This window comes from Sarcophilus harrisii, chromosome 2, assembly GCF_902635505.1.
Source record: "Sarcophilus harrisii chromosome 2, mSarHar1.11, whole genome shotgun sequence".
In the NCBI taxonomy this organism is placed as follows: Eukaryota; Metazoa; Chordata; class Mammalia; order Dasyuromorphia; family Dasyuridae; genus Sarcophilus; species Sarcophilus harrisii.
Window position 1 is genome coordinate 351,703,078 of NC_045427.1, and position 16,848 is coordinate 351,719,925.

A 16,848-nucleotide genomic window follows, 5' to 3' on the forward strand; every position below is an offset into this window, starting at 1 on the left:
TCAAGCAAATGAAGATTTTAAATAAGACTAATGTTTATGTGTAAGTCCAAGGTCAAATGAGTGGTATAAGCAAAAAATCCTTCTACAAAATCACGGTGGGCTAATTAAGAAAGACTTTACTTGCTAAATAAAAGAAGCGAAGTGGTACCATGGAGAGAGCACCAGCTCTGAAGTCAGGAGGACCCAAGTTCAAGTTTGACCTCAGACACTTAATACTTCCTACTAGTGTGACTCTGAGTAAGTCACTTAATCCCAATTGTCTCAGGAGGGGGGAAAAAAAAAAAAAAAGGAAGCTAAGTAACAACTAGTACCCACAGCCCAGGAATGTAATTCCTGGCCATGAACTTATTTTGATTAGATTTTAATGCTATTCTCAAATTAAATGATTAGCAAAGCATTAGGACCATATCTACACCTCAAAAACACTATCTGTTGTACTTGTCAAGTGACAATTTGTGCTTATTCCTGCTTTCAAAACTGTCAATTTGAAGGTTTCTTTTGGAAAGTGTAAAGTTTCCACTTATTATTAGGAGTTAAGTACTCCTAACAATGTAATTAAAACAAACCATCTGATGGTAAACAAGGATGTCAACGTTGACAAAAATCTATTACTGTAATTGATCTTAGCCAAAATCATAAATAATTTTCACAAGCTAAAATAATCAGATGACTTACTTTAAGAATTTCATCCACACAGCTTACATCACCAGATGCAGATGCCTAAAAAAAGGAAGATTGCTGATGATTTTTCATTTGAACATATTAAATAATACTCAACAAGTGAGGAAAGGAACAAGACAAAAAACACATTCAAATAAAACACCATTTAACATTATCATCTTGAGGAAAATACTTTTTTGGATAACATAAAGCTTAGCTACCACAATGTACAGCATAAGCAAAATAAGCTCCAAAAGTAAAGTTGATCTTGATGTAAAAAAGCAGATGATAAAAAAAAACCCTACAGGATGAAATAAAGTACTTTTTGGATCTATGGTTTTAGGGAAAATTTGTAATTAACCAAGAGATATAGATTACAAAAGCAAAATAATTTTAATCTTTGCAAATTTTAAAGTCATTACATATAAATCAACAAACATTATTTTAGAGGAAAATAGTAAAAATGGAAGTTGAAAAATAAATGTTATCAACCAGGAAAGAGATCACTAAAATTATAAATGGAGCTTTCCTTTTATAGTATTTAATGAACAAGCTGGGATAAAAAACAAACAAAACCTGCTCTTTTTTTGTTTTAAGATCACCTTCAGTTTTGAATACCTCCCTGTGAATTCCTTTTATTTAAAGAAACACCCCTTTTGCAAATGAAGTGGAAAAGTTATTTAGAAAAACTAAGCAACAAATCAAGTGAGTCTGACAATGAAGTATGTTCCAAAAGCCTTTTATGAGGAAATCTATTTTATATGCAATGTTCTACACTCATAGTAACCCACCTCTTTATTAAAGAGAAGGCACATTCTCTCATCTCTTTTGATCTTAATCTTTACAATTACTTAATAAATAGTTGTTTCAAATACAAATTTAATTAAATTTTATACTTTCAATTTCTGGGTACTAAAACTTTCCTGAAAACCTAAAAATTGACCATTTTATTAATATTGTGGTTCATCCCTGTAACAACTTTGAAGAATATTTTGGAACTGTCATTACTATACAAATAACTTTGAATTTAAAATGTCTCCTTTATCGGATTGCTTATTGTCTTAGGTTGGTGGGAGGGGAAGAGAAAGGGAGAAAAATTTGGAACACAAGATTTTGCAAAGATGAATGCTGAAAACTATCTTTGCATGTATTTGGAAAAAACATAAGAAAAATTTTGTTAAAAAAAGTTTTTATACGCATCTTTAATAATGTTGTTTCTATAGTTTTGAGGTATGTAGTGAGAGCCCTGATATTTATCTTTAGAATATGTAAATCTAGCATATAAATGAGAACAGGTACAAATATAATATATAATCTATATAATTTAAAAGGGAAAAAAGATCTGTTATTAATGAATCATGGTTACCACTTCATCACAGTTTTCCCAGCTAGACAGGGCTATTTCCTATAGAATTCAGCAAAATGCAACACTTCTTGCTGCCAAAAACCCAAATATTTAGTTTAGGATCAGTAGTATTCCCAAAATGAGTAGCTAAACTTTTTGCATAAGATCCCTTTACCTCAACTCAAAAATGAAAGGTTCTTCTAGTTCTAAAAATATACTTCTATCATCTACCTTAAGTCAAATTTCTTTAAGTAAATAATAAACTTACATCTAATGGTTGAGAAGGTATTTTCAGTTTGGTAAGATGTGCTTTGCTACTAGGCTTCAGCTCACTCATGTTGTTGCTATGAGATTGGCTGCTGTAGTGCTCAGAGGTTAGCTTTGGTTCCATGGACTCCTGTCCATCCATGGGTCTTACATAGGCAGTAGGTTTCTGTAACATTGAATTTGACTTTGACATTAATGAAGGTGGAAAAGACTGGCTGGAGTGTTGCCCACTTGAAAATGAAGGAACACGAGAAGGTGAGTCCCAAGTTGCATCTGGGTCCCGTGGTGATTTAGAACGCTGCTCCTTGCTGTGGTGATCATTCCCATGAGGTCTGGAATGACTAGAGCTTAATGAAGAAACAGCAGGTGGTTTTCCAGGACTGGAAGAACGAGATTTGGAGTGTTCTGTTCCGTGCTGGCTTTTTTTACGGCTACTACCACCACCAGTACTACTGTATGATTCACGATCATGCCTCTGACCAACACCACTAGTGCTGTTACTGCTGCTTCCACTGGTCCGTTGGCTAGTGTGTCCACTCTGTAAACCTGAAGACCGTTTCTGTGACTGTGAAGAAGTGCTAGGTGCTGGCCCTACAGGTGTCCATTTGCTGCTCTGATGAGAGCTACCATGTCTGTGTTCACTAAAGAAACTTGGATTTGGTTTTTCATCTGCTGTTGATGGTATGGTAGGTTTGGGGATTGCAACAAGCTTTTGTAGAGATCTGTCTCCTATAAAATCCTTCATTTCGTAGGAGTCATCATAGTTTCCAAGCATGCTCTGAATACGACTAGATAATTTGTCTTCTTTGCTAGTCTACACAAAGAACAAAATGACATGAAATTACAATAAAGTGTATAATTAAAATTATTTTCTAACTAAACAGGAAAATTTGTTTAATCTAACTTTGACAAAAGCCAGACACTATAAAAGCAAAGCCCAATTACATTACATAAAGAAAAGTTGACTCTTCTAAGAATATATTTTTACATTCAAATATTTTATGTCACTAAGATTTTAAAAGCTCTAAAATTTAATAGGAAGGAAGATTAGAAAAGGATAAAAATTTCAGTGATATGAATTTTTTTGCTGGAGCTAGAAAACCTTGGTGGTTAAAGAGGTAGTTTTAGTGGCAGCAAACAGTTTGGAAAACTAATGAAAACACCATATAATATTTTCAAATGCAATCTAGCTTTGTCTCTTCCTCTAATCATTTGCTGATAAAGTAGTTGGGGGGAAAACCGTGTATCAGGGAGCCAGAAACATCAAACTTTAATATTCTCTAACTTATCAAAGCTCTAGGCCAATCAAATAGCCCATGCTCATATTCTGTTAGTATATTCCCAATTATGTTCCTTAATATTCAATATTCAGGTTCAAGTTACAACTGGAATATTTTCCCAATTCAACAAAGCTTCAGGTTAGTCAGTTGGTCAATGTTCATATTTTGAATGCTAATGAAAACAGCCCTAAGAATGTCATGTTCCCTGGTACCCCAGGCTAAATTTATGAATAAAATTTAGTGTATCAGACCTTATTTCTTATTCAAACCCTACAATAGTAACAGTTAAGTTAAAAAACCACAAATTTAAAAAACATAAAGATAATTTAAAATATTAATTCTGGTCATCCTATATTTAATTTTAAAATACAGTAAAGTTTTAGTATCAATAATGTACAAATGTACTTAAGGTAAGAAAACAAAACCAAAACAAATAAAAGGCAATTGGTCAGTCTAATACATTTGTATCTCTGATATACTTCATAGAAAGTAAAAATTTTTTTTTAGTTACTGTCCAAACAGAATTAACACTATCTCACTACCAAAAGGAACACAAAGTACTGGCACTCATCAGTAATGATTTCAGAGTTTTTAAAAAATAACTGCCAGTAAGTAAAATTTGAGAGAAACAAATGCATATCTCTTTAAACTGTTTCTACGATAAATTGTTCTCAGACCTTTTTGTTTTAGTTTAATACTTTTAAAAATTTTATTCAAAATTATTCTCCTGCCTTTTCCTCTCCCTGGCTCTTGCCCACATACATCATTTTGTGGGGAAAAACATTTATTTATGCAACATAAATCGTTATATCAATAAATCTAGATGAAATTTAGAAAAACCTGCAAAAAACTCCTCTGGTGAAGTATATTGCTTTTGGATTTTTAAATGCCAAATTTTCTTCTCTGTTTGCTAGAGAAATCAAGAAAAGAAATCCTTGTCATCTTAGTATTACTATTGCTATTATACGATGAATGTATACAGTTTCATAGATTTGAAATCAGTCACAAAATAGACCAAAAGCAATTAAAGGACCTCTAACCAACAATAAAGGATATTTCAAGTTTCTCAAAATTTTAAAAAGTCAGAATTTTAGCAAGGATAGCACTGATCAATGTTGTATATATTATAAGTAAAATGCCAAAAAGGACTGTTAATTTTGATCTAAGAAATTCAGCAGAAAAATTAAGGGGAGCAACTACTTAGAACAAGATGAAAATTTGTCACATTCCCATTGATACCTTTAATAAATTTACTGTTTTCTTAGTAAGTTTCTTAAATCATTGAACCTTGAAATTTAGAAAACTAGTTTAGAAATTAGAAAAATTAGAAAATCTTAAGGTACAATGACTGAAACATGTTCCAATTATCAATATGCTACAAATATTAATGAAAACATTGATTCATGCAACTGTTTTGACCAAAAATGTGATATAATACCACATTTATTGTGAAGCAATTAAAAAATGCAGCAATAAAATGTATTTGCAAATTAAAATAAAAATACAAAAGTTGGAAGTTTTAGAGTGTTAATGGCCATTAAAGATCATCTAGCCCAACTAAATCACTTTAGAGATAAGGAAAATCAGTTCCAGATTTTAGGGAATTTATTCAATTCCTTACACACAGCCAATTAGTGACAAAGCAGAAGGTACAACAATGAACCAAATTTTCAAGTTAAAAAAAAAAAACCATAATACAGAACCATTACATTTTAGTTTTGATGCAAGTTTAAAATTAGGCAAACTCACAACTTTGTATGGTTCAGCAAAGAGAGGAGAGTTGGGTGGGAAGGCTTCTTCACCCTGATGAATTTCCTGATTTCGCCTTTCCCTTTCTTTCATACGAAGCACATTCCGGTCTTCACGGTTCATGTTGCTATGAACAAAAACATAATATTCTATCATGGACAGAAGAGGAAAAAAAGATAAAACAACATCTGTTATATTGAATATGTTGTCCATTGAGAATGTAAAATTGGAGAGTTCCTTATTACAACCTCTTTCCCAAATACAAAGGACACTACCTAAGTACGATTATGAATTGTTGAATGTTGTTTCTTTCTAGTCACTACTGAAACATGTTTCATTAATGAATTTTATGCAATAATTTACACATGAAATCATAACCAAAATTGTCCAATCCCTTCCACCAACACACTTTTAATTTAATATAAGTAAATTTGTTAAAAGGAGTTTAATACAAATCAAGCAAGGGAAATTTGTAAATGTGATTTCTCTAAGTTCTGAAGGAAGGCACCAGTGAAACCCAACTTACCACCATTTACTATTATGCTTCTAGGTTTTCTTCTTAAGAAATTTCCTCATTTTAATATTCTCCTAACTTGAATTATTATGCCCATTCTCCTCCCTCCTCCCCCTTCCCTTTTTCCCATGTCCCCAACAGGCCAGTGCTTGTTCTCTACTTTTCATCTACCTTATTTTGATTTCTTTTTGTTCCCAACACAGCTTCCTTGGTGTCCATCCTGTATGGCAGTTTGACCTCAGCTTTGCTGTTGTTCTAGATTCCCTAAAAAACGACATTTCTGCTCTAAATAAATTAATATTTCAATAAAGGGCAAAACTGGAGCATCTAATCCAGGCATGTTGGGGGTGGGTGGGAGGAATGGGAGACAATGTAACAATTTTACTCAAAATTATCTTGGATTAATGTCATTAGAATGTATTGAAAAACAGAAAATTTTGCTTTCAAGGGGAAAAGGGCATTTTTATTTCTTTAAAAAGCTGTTTGACATGTTCTGTTTCTTCTAAGAGCAGAACAAGGTGAGTCAGCAGAAAGGATTTAGGTAAAAGAGAGAATTAAAAAAAGTAACTGGAATGGATTACCAAAGAAGGCTATGCACAACCTACTTCTCTGAAAATCCTAGACCATTTGTCCTGGTTTCATTAAGAATAGCCCTGCTAATGGCAAAGACCAGGCAATTCTAGTCTCATACTATGTACTTAATCTAATAAGAAAATTATGACTATTTTGTTTTCTTAGAAGAAATAAAATGACTTGAGTAAAAAAAACTTAAAATAAGGGAGTTATAGAATATTCAATTGAATGCTCAGAGGACCAATATCTGAAAACAAAAATATTAATTTCAAAATATTTGATCCTATTCACATATATATATTTCACATAACTATTTATTAAGAATGCCCTTAAAAAAACAAAATAAAACAAACAAACAAACAAAAAAACAAAAAAACAACTTCTGAGTGAATACTTAAGCCAAAAATCTTGTCACACTGTTAGGATATTGTACAAAAATAAAGTTTATAAACTTTTTGAAAGCAGAGAAAATGTCTTTTACTTTTTTGGTCTTCCCAGTTCTTAGCACAATGCCAAGCAAACAGCAGCTTTAATAAGTGCTTGCTGATTATCTGATTCCTTTACATTCTGAAGCTTTACTAAAAGTTGTCTTATCAAACTTTAAAAGATTAGTTTATCTTATTTTGTTTTAGTCATGAATAAAATCCAAAGTAAAATTTCTACACCTGAGAATCTTTGTTTTGTTGAAATGTATGCTAATATGCAATCAGCATTTACACTAAATTTCATTCTAAAAGTTTCATCAAAGTTATTTGTGAAAATTTTCATTATCTTCTTTTGGAGAATGGGAATGAGAATTATTGGCATTTTCTAAGAAATTAATAAGGAGAAGCTAATTTGATCTTTTTGAATAGTTATTTCAATAAAAAGTGAAATTTCCCCCTAATTTCTTAAAACACCAATATAATTACCTAATTAATTTGAATTCTTCATTGAAAATCTACAACAATTCTACAGGAACTGGATTAAAGTTAAAAAAAAATATTCTTTGGAAACGAATTGCATGGAATCTGTGTTATATACTAAAAACTTATCTAAATATGACCATCACTGATGAAATTACAATCTGAACCCACTAAGTTTAGATAGAAAATAGCTTCCCTGGAATGAGTAAGTAAAAAACAATTGGTCAAAATTTCAAAGGGGATGGAAGGAGAAGTATAAATAAACTCTTTGTGCCCTTTGTCCCACCTACATCCCTTCTTTATCCTGGCAGAATTTTCCTTATATTTTTCATAAGTGATCTAGAAGATGAGTTTATTTTGAGGTCTTTAAAATGTCTGGAGTGGGAAGAAGTAGAAATATAGCTCCTATTTGGCAGAAGATCAAAAGTAATTATAAAGAGCTCACATAATTCTTACCCACTCATTTTCCCTAGTCTAACTAGAAAAGGTACTTAACAAGAGTATATATATTATGATTTTTCTTCAATAATTCAGATATAAATATAACTGATAGAAGAAGCATTAATAAGCCTATTTATACACACACACACACACACCTGAGATTCAAAAGGGAAAAATGACTTAGCTAATGTTTCAAGGCCAATACGCTATTCCAAGAGCTGCCTCCCCTAATTATGTCCCATATATTGCCAGCACTCTTATAGAAGAAGTTATTACTATTCCTCAATTTACCCAAACAACCATCTCTATAGGGAGATTTAAAATCAGCTATATACTGTGTAGCCATCTATGGATCTTTGGGAACCTCCAAACTCTATTCTTCCCTTTCAACTTATGGCGAGGTTTTTAAAAGCTAAGTTTGAAAATAACAAAAGGAAATATGAAGTTTACTTTTCTCACTCCTATTAACTAGGAGGGGCTAAGGTTCCCCAGTAATCCTATTGCTAAAAATTTAGGATTCAATTAAATTTAAAGGATTGAGGTATCTACTATAGGGAAAGGACAGTGCACTAGGCATTCAGATACAAAAGGAAGCTGAAAACTACTTTGCTCATCTCTCAAGAGGTTTACAATCTGCTAGTAAAGACATAAGACATGTACAAAATTAGAATAAAATGGTGATAAAGGAGTGATCCAAAGGGCTATAAGAAAACTTAAGATAACACTTGCAAGAAATCAAGGAAAACTTCATGGAGCAACTAACTCCTGACCTCAAGGAAGATTTTAAAGGCAAAGATGAGGATGTTCTAATTGATTCATTTGGTCAACAGTGACAAAAATATTACATGAAACCAGTGGGGAAAAAACTGACACTAAGCAATTCTTACTTAATACAAGACTCTTAAAGAGACAAACTGTTTTTTGTTACTGTGAGCCAGGGTGTACAATATCCAATCTGGTTGCTACATATAAGGTAAAAACGTCAGAAAAGTTTTTTTTTTTTTTTTAATAAGGCCTGTTTGCCTCTGTTTCCACAACTGTAAAATAGTGTTGTAAAGATTAAATGAGATAATATTTGTAAACTGTTTGCACAGTATCTGGCACATGATAGAAGCTTAATTAAGACTTGTTCACCCTCCCTCTGACATTGCTAAATGATAGTCTTAACATTTTCTATTTTTTTTTTTTTTTTTTAACTTTAAGGTCTAGAGCTGACTGGTTTTATCAGATACTTCAAGAATTAAAGCTCAAGATTTTAAAGTATCCTCTTTTAGTTGAAAGTTTCATGACATTTACAGGGGTACTGCCTAAAGCTGTTTACACATTAGCACAGAAAAGAGTTATCTTTTGAAGAGATTGTGTAGGGATTTGTCAAAAATTTTGATGTCAGAGCTTCTCCAATGCTTGATGTGAAGACCGCGTATTTTAAAATCAGCCGGAGTCAGGAATTCAGGTTAGGGGAAAATCATCAATCTTTATTCTCAGTGAAGAAAGATCGGAGGTGGAAGGGAATGGGCAATAGCAATGTGTGCAGCTGAGTCAAGAAGCTAGCTAGACCAACAGCCACACAGCAGCTAGGAGCATAGAACCCAGGCTTAATCTCCCCCAGCTTCTCTTCCTGTCTCTCCACCTCCACCCACCAAAATCGTCATTTCCTATACAACACATCAGGACTTGCACAGAGAGTGGGCAGGGACCATTCTTTATCCAAACATATATATTAATAGGGTATAGTCCAATTACTATTTAGCTTCATGTGCTTGGGACCTCAGTGCATCAACTCAAGCTTCAACACATTACAGCTTGATTCTCTCTTCTTATAGAAGTTCTCCTGTACTCCGTATATCCTTCATCCCAAACTTTGTATAAGACTATTTCATATAAGCCTTCCTATATTTCTTTGTATCCTTGTCATTTCTTATGGAATAAATCTTCACTTAACTCTACTCTGACATATTTTGTAAAAATATGCCTCTTCTTTCCCCTACTGATCAAATCAGAACAAGAATGAGACCACAAATTATTTTTTATAAGGGGGAGGGAAAGGCTAGAGGAACACAAAGAGAAAGCAAAGGATGCAAGCAAGATTTTCCTCTTAAGCTATCTCTCTGTACTACCTGTCAGAGATGGGAAGGGAATCTACTAACTGTCAAATACAAGGTCGACCCTGAGAGAGGTTTATTTCAGTAAGTTTCCACATTGCACTGAGAAATGGAAAACAATGCATTTCTGGAAATTATAGAGACACTTAAAAAAAGCAATAATGTGCCACATACACCATGAGTGCCTTCAATAGTAGGCAATCTCAACATGAATGTTCTTTCAATGAAATAAGGCGAATCCTCAGTGGTCATAGATGACATTTTCTAGCAATACCTATTATATTAATTATTAATTCATTCTAACATAGAAGTCAGATCTAATTTAAGAAGCTGACATAACTTCCTACAAAAGATACTACTTGAAGTTTAGTTTTTTCTAGGATTTATTGGCACAAAATTAAATAATCAATTATGTCCAAAATACCTTTTGAAAGATCATCTTTTCAGGAGACTAGTCTAACTGGTAAAGACATGTTCAGTCTACTAGAAAAGGATTTTGAGTCAGGAGCTTTTTTTTTCTCCCATGGGCAACTTACAAGTCTACCAAGATTAGAGAAAGTTCTATTGTGTTGGTAACCAGTTGGTCATCAAAATATTAAGGTCCTTTGTTAGAATATTAAATTACTACAAAAATAACATCATTATTACTACACCCTAACTATTCACTGTCATGAGGAATATTTTTTTTTTAGTGGTTTTTTTTTAATAGCCTTTTATTTACAGGATATATACATGGGTAACTTTACAGCATTAACAATTGCCAAACCTCTTGTTCCAATTTTTCACCTCTTACCCCCCCACCCCCTCCCCTAGATGGCAGGATGACCAGTAGATGTTAAATATATTAAAATATAAATTAGATACACAATAAGTATACCTGACCAAAACGTTATTTTGCTGTACAAAAAGAATCAGACTCTGAAATATTGTACAATTAGCTTGTGAAGGAAATCAAAAATGCAGGTGTGCATAAATATAGGGATTGGGAATTCAATGTAATGGTTTTTAGTCATCTCCCAGAGTTCTTTTTCTGGGCATAGCTAGTTCAGTTCATTACTGCTCCATTAGAAATGATTTGGTTGATCTCGTTGCTGAGGATGGCCTGGTCCATCAGAACTGGTCATCATATAGTATTGTTGTTGAAGTATATAATGATCTCCTGGTCCTGCTCATTTCACTCAGCATCAGTTCATGTAAGTCTCTCCAGGCCTTTCTGAAATTATCCTGTTGGTCATTTCTTACAGAACAGTAATATCATGAGGAAGATTTTAAGAAATTATTTGACAATATTCTTAATAAATACAAATAACAAAATATAAGGAAAATCCCCAAATAAAACAAAACCTAAACTGGGAAGTTTTAAAAGCTATATGCTCTTTAAAAAAAAAAAAAAAAAGCTGACTTCCAGGAGTAGGTCCAAGATGGCAGAGACAACACATGTTTTTCTGACTTTCTCTTACAACCCTCAGACTAATTAGCAAATCCAGGCTCTGAATTAGCTCTGATGGCACAACCCACAAATATTGGGAGTGCAACAAATTACCAGCAGAGGATAATTTAGAAGATGGCCAGAAAAGGTCTGTTTCAATTGGAAATGGGAGGGAGGCAGCCAACACAAGCAGTTAAGCACAACCATCAGCACAGACAGTGCAGAGTCCTGGATTGGTGAAGTCTCCACATGGCAGAATCTACAGCAGCAGTGTTGACTACTCTGCCCTGGCTGCAAGCCAGTAGATCAGGAGAGAAATTAGAAAAGTTAGAAAATATCCAACACAAAAAGTAAATAGTGAACCCCCCAAACCACAAGAATCTCATGGGATCTGGCCACACCCAGCCAGCACCAGGAATGAGTCAGCACTAACCCAGCACACAGCTTAAGCTGCTGCTTGGAAAACCTCCCCTGCCCTAAAAAGCAGACTTTAATGTTTTTTAAAAACTGAGTAAAAAGGTAAAGAGAACTCTGATGATAGACAGCTTTTATGATGAAAGAGAAGAGATTTCAAATCCTGAGGAGACTAAAGGCAAATTTTCTCCAGATGAAGCACCAAAAAGTGATACAGGTTATATCCCCATCACACAAGGCTCTCTTAGAAGGAATTAAAAAGGATCTTAAGAGAGCTAGAAGAAAAATGGGGAAAGGAAATGAACACTTTACAAGAGGGTATGGAAAAAGCATATAACTCATTAAAAGATGGATTTGATAAGAAAAACAGAACTTGTGAAATGGAAAATAAAATTCCATAGAACAAAACAACTCATTTAAAAATTCAACTGAACAAATACAAAAAGTAAAAAAACAAAACAAAACAAAAAAACTAAATGAAGAAAACAACTCACTAAAATTCAGAACTGGACAAATAGAAATAAATGACAATGAGAAAACAAGAATCAGTTAAGCAAAACCAAAAAGAAAAAAAAAAAAAAGAAAAGAAAAAATGTAAATTATCTAACTGACCCGGAAAATAGATCTAGGAAAGACAATCTAAGGATTATTGGACTCCCTGAAATCTATGATGAAAAAAAGAGCTTAGACAGTATTTTTCAGGAAATCATCAAAGAGAACTGCCTGCATGTCATAGAATCAGAAAGTAAAATGACCACTGAAAGAATTCACTGAACATCTCTTGAAAGAGACCCCAAAATTAAAACCCCAAGGAATATTGTGGATAAATTTCAAAACTATAGGACCAAGAAAAAAATATTACAAGCAGCAAGAAAGAAACAATTCAAAAATATATTACTCTGCTAAAATGAGCATTTCCTTTCAGGTTAGAAGATGGACATTCAATGAAACTGGTGAATTGCATTTATTTTTGATGAAAAGACCAGAGCTTAACAAAAAATTTGACCTCCAAATATAGAACTCAAGAGAAGTATAAAAAGATAAAAAGAAAAAAAACTATTGAGAACTATTTCTGTTATAGATATACATAAAGAATACATGTATAGGGGCAGCTAGGTAGTACAGTGGATAGAGCACCAGCCCTGAAATGAGGAATACCTGAGTTCAAATCTGGCCTCAGACCCTTAACACTTCTTAGCTATGTGACGCTGGGCAAGTCACTTAACCCCAATTGCCTCAGCATTAAAAAAAAAAAAAAAAAAAAAAAAATACATGTATAATCTGATTTTTACTATTATAATATAAAAAAAGAGACTAGTGGTGAAAGGGGAATTGCAACAGAAAAAAAGAGGAAAGTAAAGGCAAAATGAGTAAAATTACATCTCAGGAAGAGGCAAAGAAAACCTATTATAATTGAGGGAAAGAAGAGTGACGAATATTGTGTGAATCTTAGTCTAATCAGATTTGGCTCAAAAAAAGAATATTAGATATATTTGGTTTCACCGAGAAATTTCTCTTATAGAAAACTGGGAGGGGAAAGGCAAAAAGGGAAGGAGTAGGCTAAATAGAAGGGAAAACAGAAATAGTAGGGGAAAGGTATAAGAAAGGGGGAGGGTCTCTAAAGGGGAAGGACTGTTGGAATCTTTACAAAGTGTTAAGACATTGGAGTTGATAGAGACAATAATTATCTAATTTGGCATGGTTCAATATGATTGATTTGATCTTAGAAGGAGATAAGAACTTGAAACAAGGTTTCAAGTACAACTAAGTACAACTGATGGAAACAATGCTTGTGTTCACACCTTTAGAGAGCTCATAAATATCTAAGTACTCAATGGGATTCACACGTTTGGGAGAGGTCAGGGTTTAGAAAGAGATATCTGAATTCACACTTCCCTTAGGGCCAGAGAGCATGCTGAGAGATATCCTACAATCCCACTCTTGGAGAAGTAGCATAAATACAGCTCCAGTAAGCCATCCGAAAGAGTTTTTCTTGGGAGCTCAAGAGAGTTTTTACTTGGGAGCATTCCCAGGAGTCGGAGAGGAACACTCTGCAAGAAAGCCTACAAGCCCTATCTTTGAGGCAAGAGAGACTCATCATATCTTCTACCTTGGTGCTTGCTGGAGTCAGAAGGACAAATCTTTGAATTTGGAGACATTCGGGTGGAGGCTCTTAGAACCAAGTGGAGATATAGGCTTCTGGGCTAACTGGACTATATTGAAGGACACAATAAAAGATCTGAACTCTCATCACCTGGCTGTGTTTTGGAAAAGAAACACCCATGGGTAGCCATGCTCATCTCAGATCAAGCAAAAGCAAAAGCAAAAATTGTTCTAATTAAGAGATGAGGGAAACTATATCTTGCTAGATAATGAAGCAATATCAATATTAAACATATATGCACCAAGTGGTGCAGCTCCTAAATTCCTAAAGGAGAAGTTAAGAGAGTCACAAGAAGAAATAGATAGCAAAACTATACTAGTAGGAGATCTCAACCTTGCTCTCTCCAGAATTAGAGAAATCAAAACACAAAATAAATAAAAAAGACATTAAAGAGATAAATAGAATACTAGAAAAGCTAGATATGATAGATCTTTGGAGAAAATTGAGTGGTGACAGAAAGAAGTATACTTTCTTCTCAGCAGTTCATGGAACCTATACAAAAATTGACTATATATTAGGACATAAAGGCAGAAATCAAATGTAAAAAGGCAGAAATAGTAAATGCATTTTTTTCAGATCATGATGCAATAAAAAATTACATTCAATAAAAGGACAGAGGAAAATAGACCAAAAAGAAATTGTAAACTAAATAATCTCATCCTAAAGAATGAATGGGTGAAACAGCAAATCATAGACACAATCAATCATTTCATCTAAAAGAATGACAATAATGAGACAACATATCAAAATTTGTGGGATGCAGCCAAAGCAGTAATAAGGGAAAAATTGATATCTCTAAATACTTACTTGCATAAAATAGAGAAAGAGATCAATAAATTGGACTTACAACTAAAAAAGCTAGAAAAAGAACAAATTTTTAAAAAACTCAATCAAATACCAAACTTGAAATTCAAAATAAAAGGAGATCAATAAAATTTAAAGTAAAAAAAAAAAAACTATTAAATGAATAAATAAAACCAAGAGTTGGCTTTATGAAAACCAACAAAATAGATAAACCTTTAGTTAATTTGATTAGAAAAAGTTAAGAGGAAAATCAAATTGTTAGTTTCAAAAATGAAAAGGGAGAACTATTCACCAATGAAGAGGAAATCAGAGCAATTATTAGGAGTTACTTTGCCCAACTTTATGCCAATAAATTTGACAACCTAAGTGAAATGGAGGAATACTTACAAAAATAGATTGCCCAGATTAACAGAAGAGGAAATAAATTATTTAAATAGTCCCATTTTAGAAAAAAGAAATAGAATAATCTATTAATCAACTCCCTAAGAAAAAATCCCCAGGACCAGATGGATTTACATGTGAATTCTACCAAACATTTAAAGAACTTAATAATTAACTCCAATATATACATATATATGCACTATTTGAAAAAATAGGGAATGAAGGACTCCTACCAAATTCTTTTTATGACATATATGTACTGATGCCTAAACCAGGTAGGACGAAAACAGAGAAAGAAAATTATAGACCAATCTCCCTAATGAATACTGATGCAAAAATCTTCAATAAAATATTAGCTAAGAGATTACAGATAATCATCCCCAGGATAACACACCATGACTTAGTAGGATTTATACCAGGAATGCAGGGCTGGTTCAATATTAGGAAAACTATTAGCATAACTGACTATATCAATAACCAAATTAACAAAAACCATATGACTATCTTAATAGATACAAAAAAAGCATTCGATAAAATCCAATACCTATTCCTAATAAAAACACTAGCGAGTATAGGAATAAATGGACTTTTCCTTAGTAGTCAGTAGCATCTGTTTAAAACTATCAGCAAGTATCATATGTAATGAGGATAAACTGGAACCATTCCCAATAAGATTAGGGGCAAAAGAAGGTTGCCCACTGTCACCACTGCTATTCAATATTGTATTAGAAATGCTAGCATTGGCAATAAGAGAAGAAAAAGAGATTAAAGGAATTAAGAGTAGGTAATAAGGAAACCAAATTATCACTCTTTGGAGTTGATATGATGGTATACTTAGAAAACCCTAGAAAATCAACTAAAAAAGTTTTTTATTTATTTATTACAATCCACAACTTCAGCAAAGTTGCAGGATACAAAATAAATCCATATAAATCATCAGCATTTTTATACATCACTAACAAAATCCAAAAGCAAGAGAGACAAAGAGAAATTCCAGTTAAAATAACTGTCGATAGTATAAGATATTTGGGAATCTATCTACCAAGGGAAAGTCAGGAACTATATGAGCAAAACTACAAACACTTGACACACAAAGAAAGAAGGCAACTGGAAAAATAACAAGTGCTTGTGGATAGGTCAAGCGAATATTTATAATGAAGATGACAATACTCTCAACTAATCTATTTATTTAGTGCTATACCACCAAACTCCCAAGAAACTATTTTACTGATCTAGAAAAAATAACAAAATTCATCTGGAAGAACAAAAGGTCAAGAATTTCAAAGGATTTAATGAAGAGAAAAGCAAATGAAGATGGCTTAGCTGTACCAGATCTAAAATTATATTATATATAAAGCAGTGGTCATCAAACCCATTTGGTACTGGCTAAGAAATAGAGAAGTTGATCTGTGGAATAAGTTAGGTTCACAAAATAAAATAGTCAATGACTATAGCAATCTAGTTATTTGACAAACCTAAAGGCCCCAGCTTTGGGGATTAAGAATTCACTATTCGACAAAAACTGCTGGGAAATTTTGAAAGTAGGCATAGACTCACTCCTAGCACCATATACCAAGATAAGGTCAAAATGGGTTCAAGATCTAGACATAAAGAATATAATAAACAAATTAGAAGAATATAGGATAGTTTACCTCTCAAACCTACGGAGGAGGAAGGAATTTGTGACCAAAGAAGAACTAGCGATCATTATTGATCACAAAATAGATAATTTTGATTATATTAACTTAAAAAGTTTTTGTACAAACAAAACTAAGGCAGACAAGATTAAAAGGGAAGCAATAAACTGGGAAAACATTTTT

General features: G+C 33.0%; 1 protein-coding gene across 3 annotated transcripts in view; it reads right to left on the reverse strand.

Moving 5' to 3' along the window:
• AFF4 (AF4/FMR2 family member 4) overlaps positions 1-16,848 on the reverse strand; it is a 72,066-nt gene that overhangs the window by 33,911 nt on the left and 21,307 nt on the right. The window contains exons 1-4 of one of the 3 annotated variants that reach the window (XM_031953120.1): positions 5,987-6,077; positions 5,302-5,428; positions 2,274-3,086; positions 676-720 (exon numbers count right to left, since the gene is read on the reverse strand). In XM_031953120.1, coding sequence (XP_031808980.1) covers positions 676-720; positions 2,274-3,086; positions 5,302-5,424 — 981 coding nt within the window. In that variant the 5' untranslated portion in view covers positions 5,425-5,428; positions 5,987-6,077. Of the gene's footprint in view, positions 1-675; positions 721-2,273; positions 3,087-5,301; positions 5,429-5,986; positions 6,078-16,848 lie in introns of those variants that run through there. The other 2 variants (XM_031953121.1, XM_012549851.3) reach the window with 2 other exon arrangements.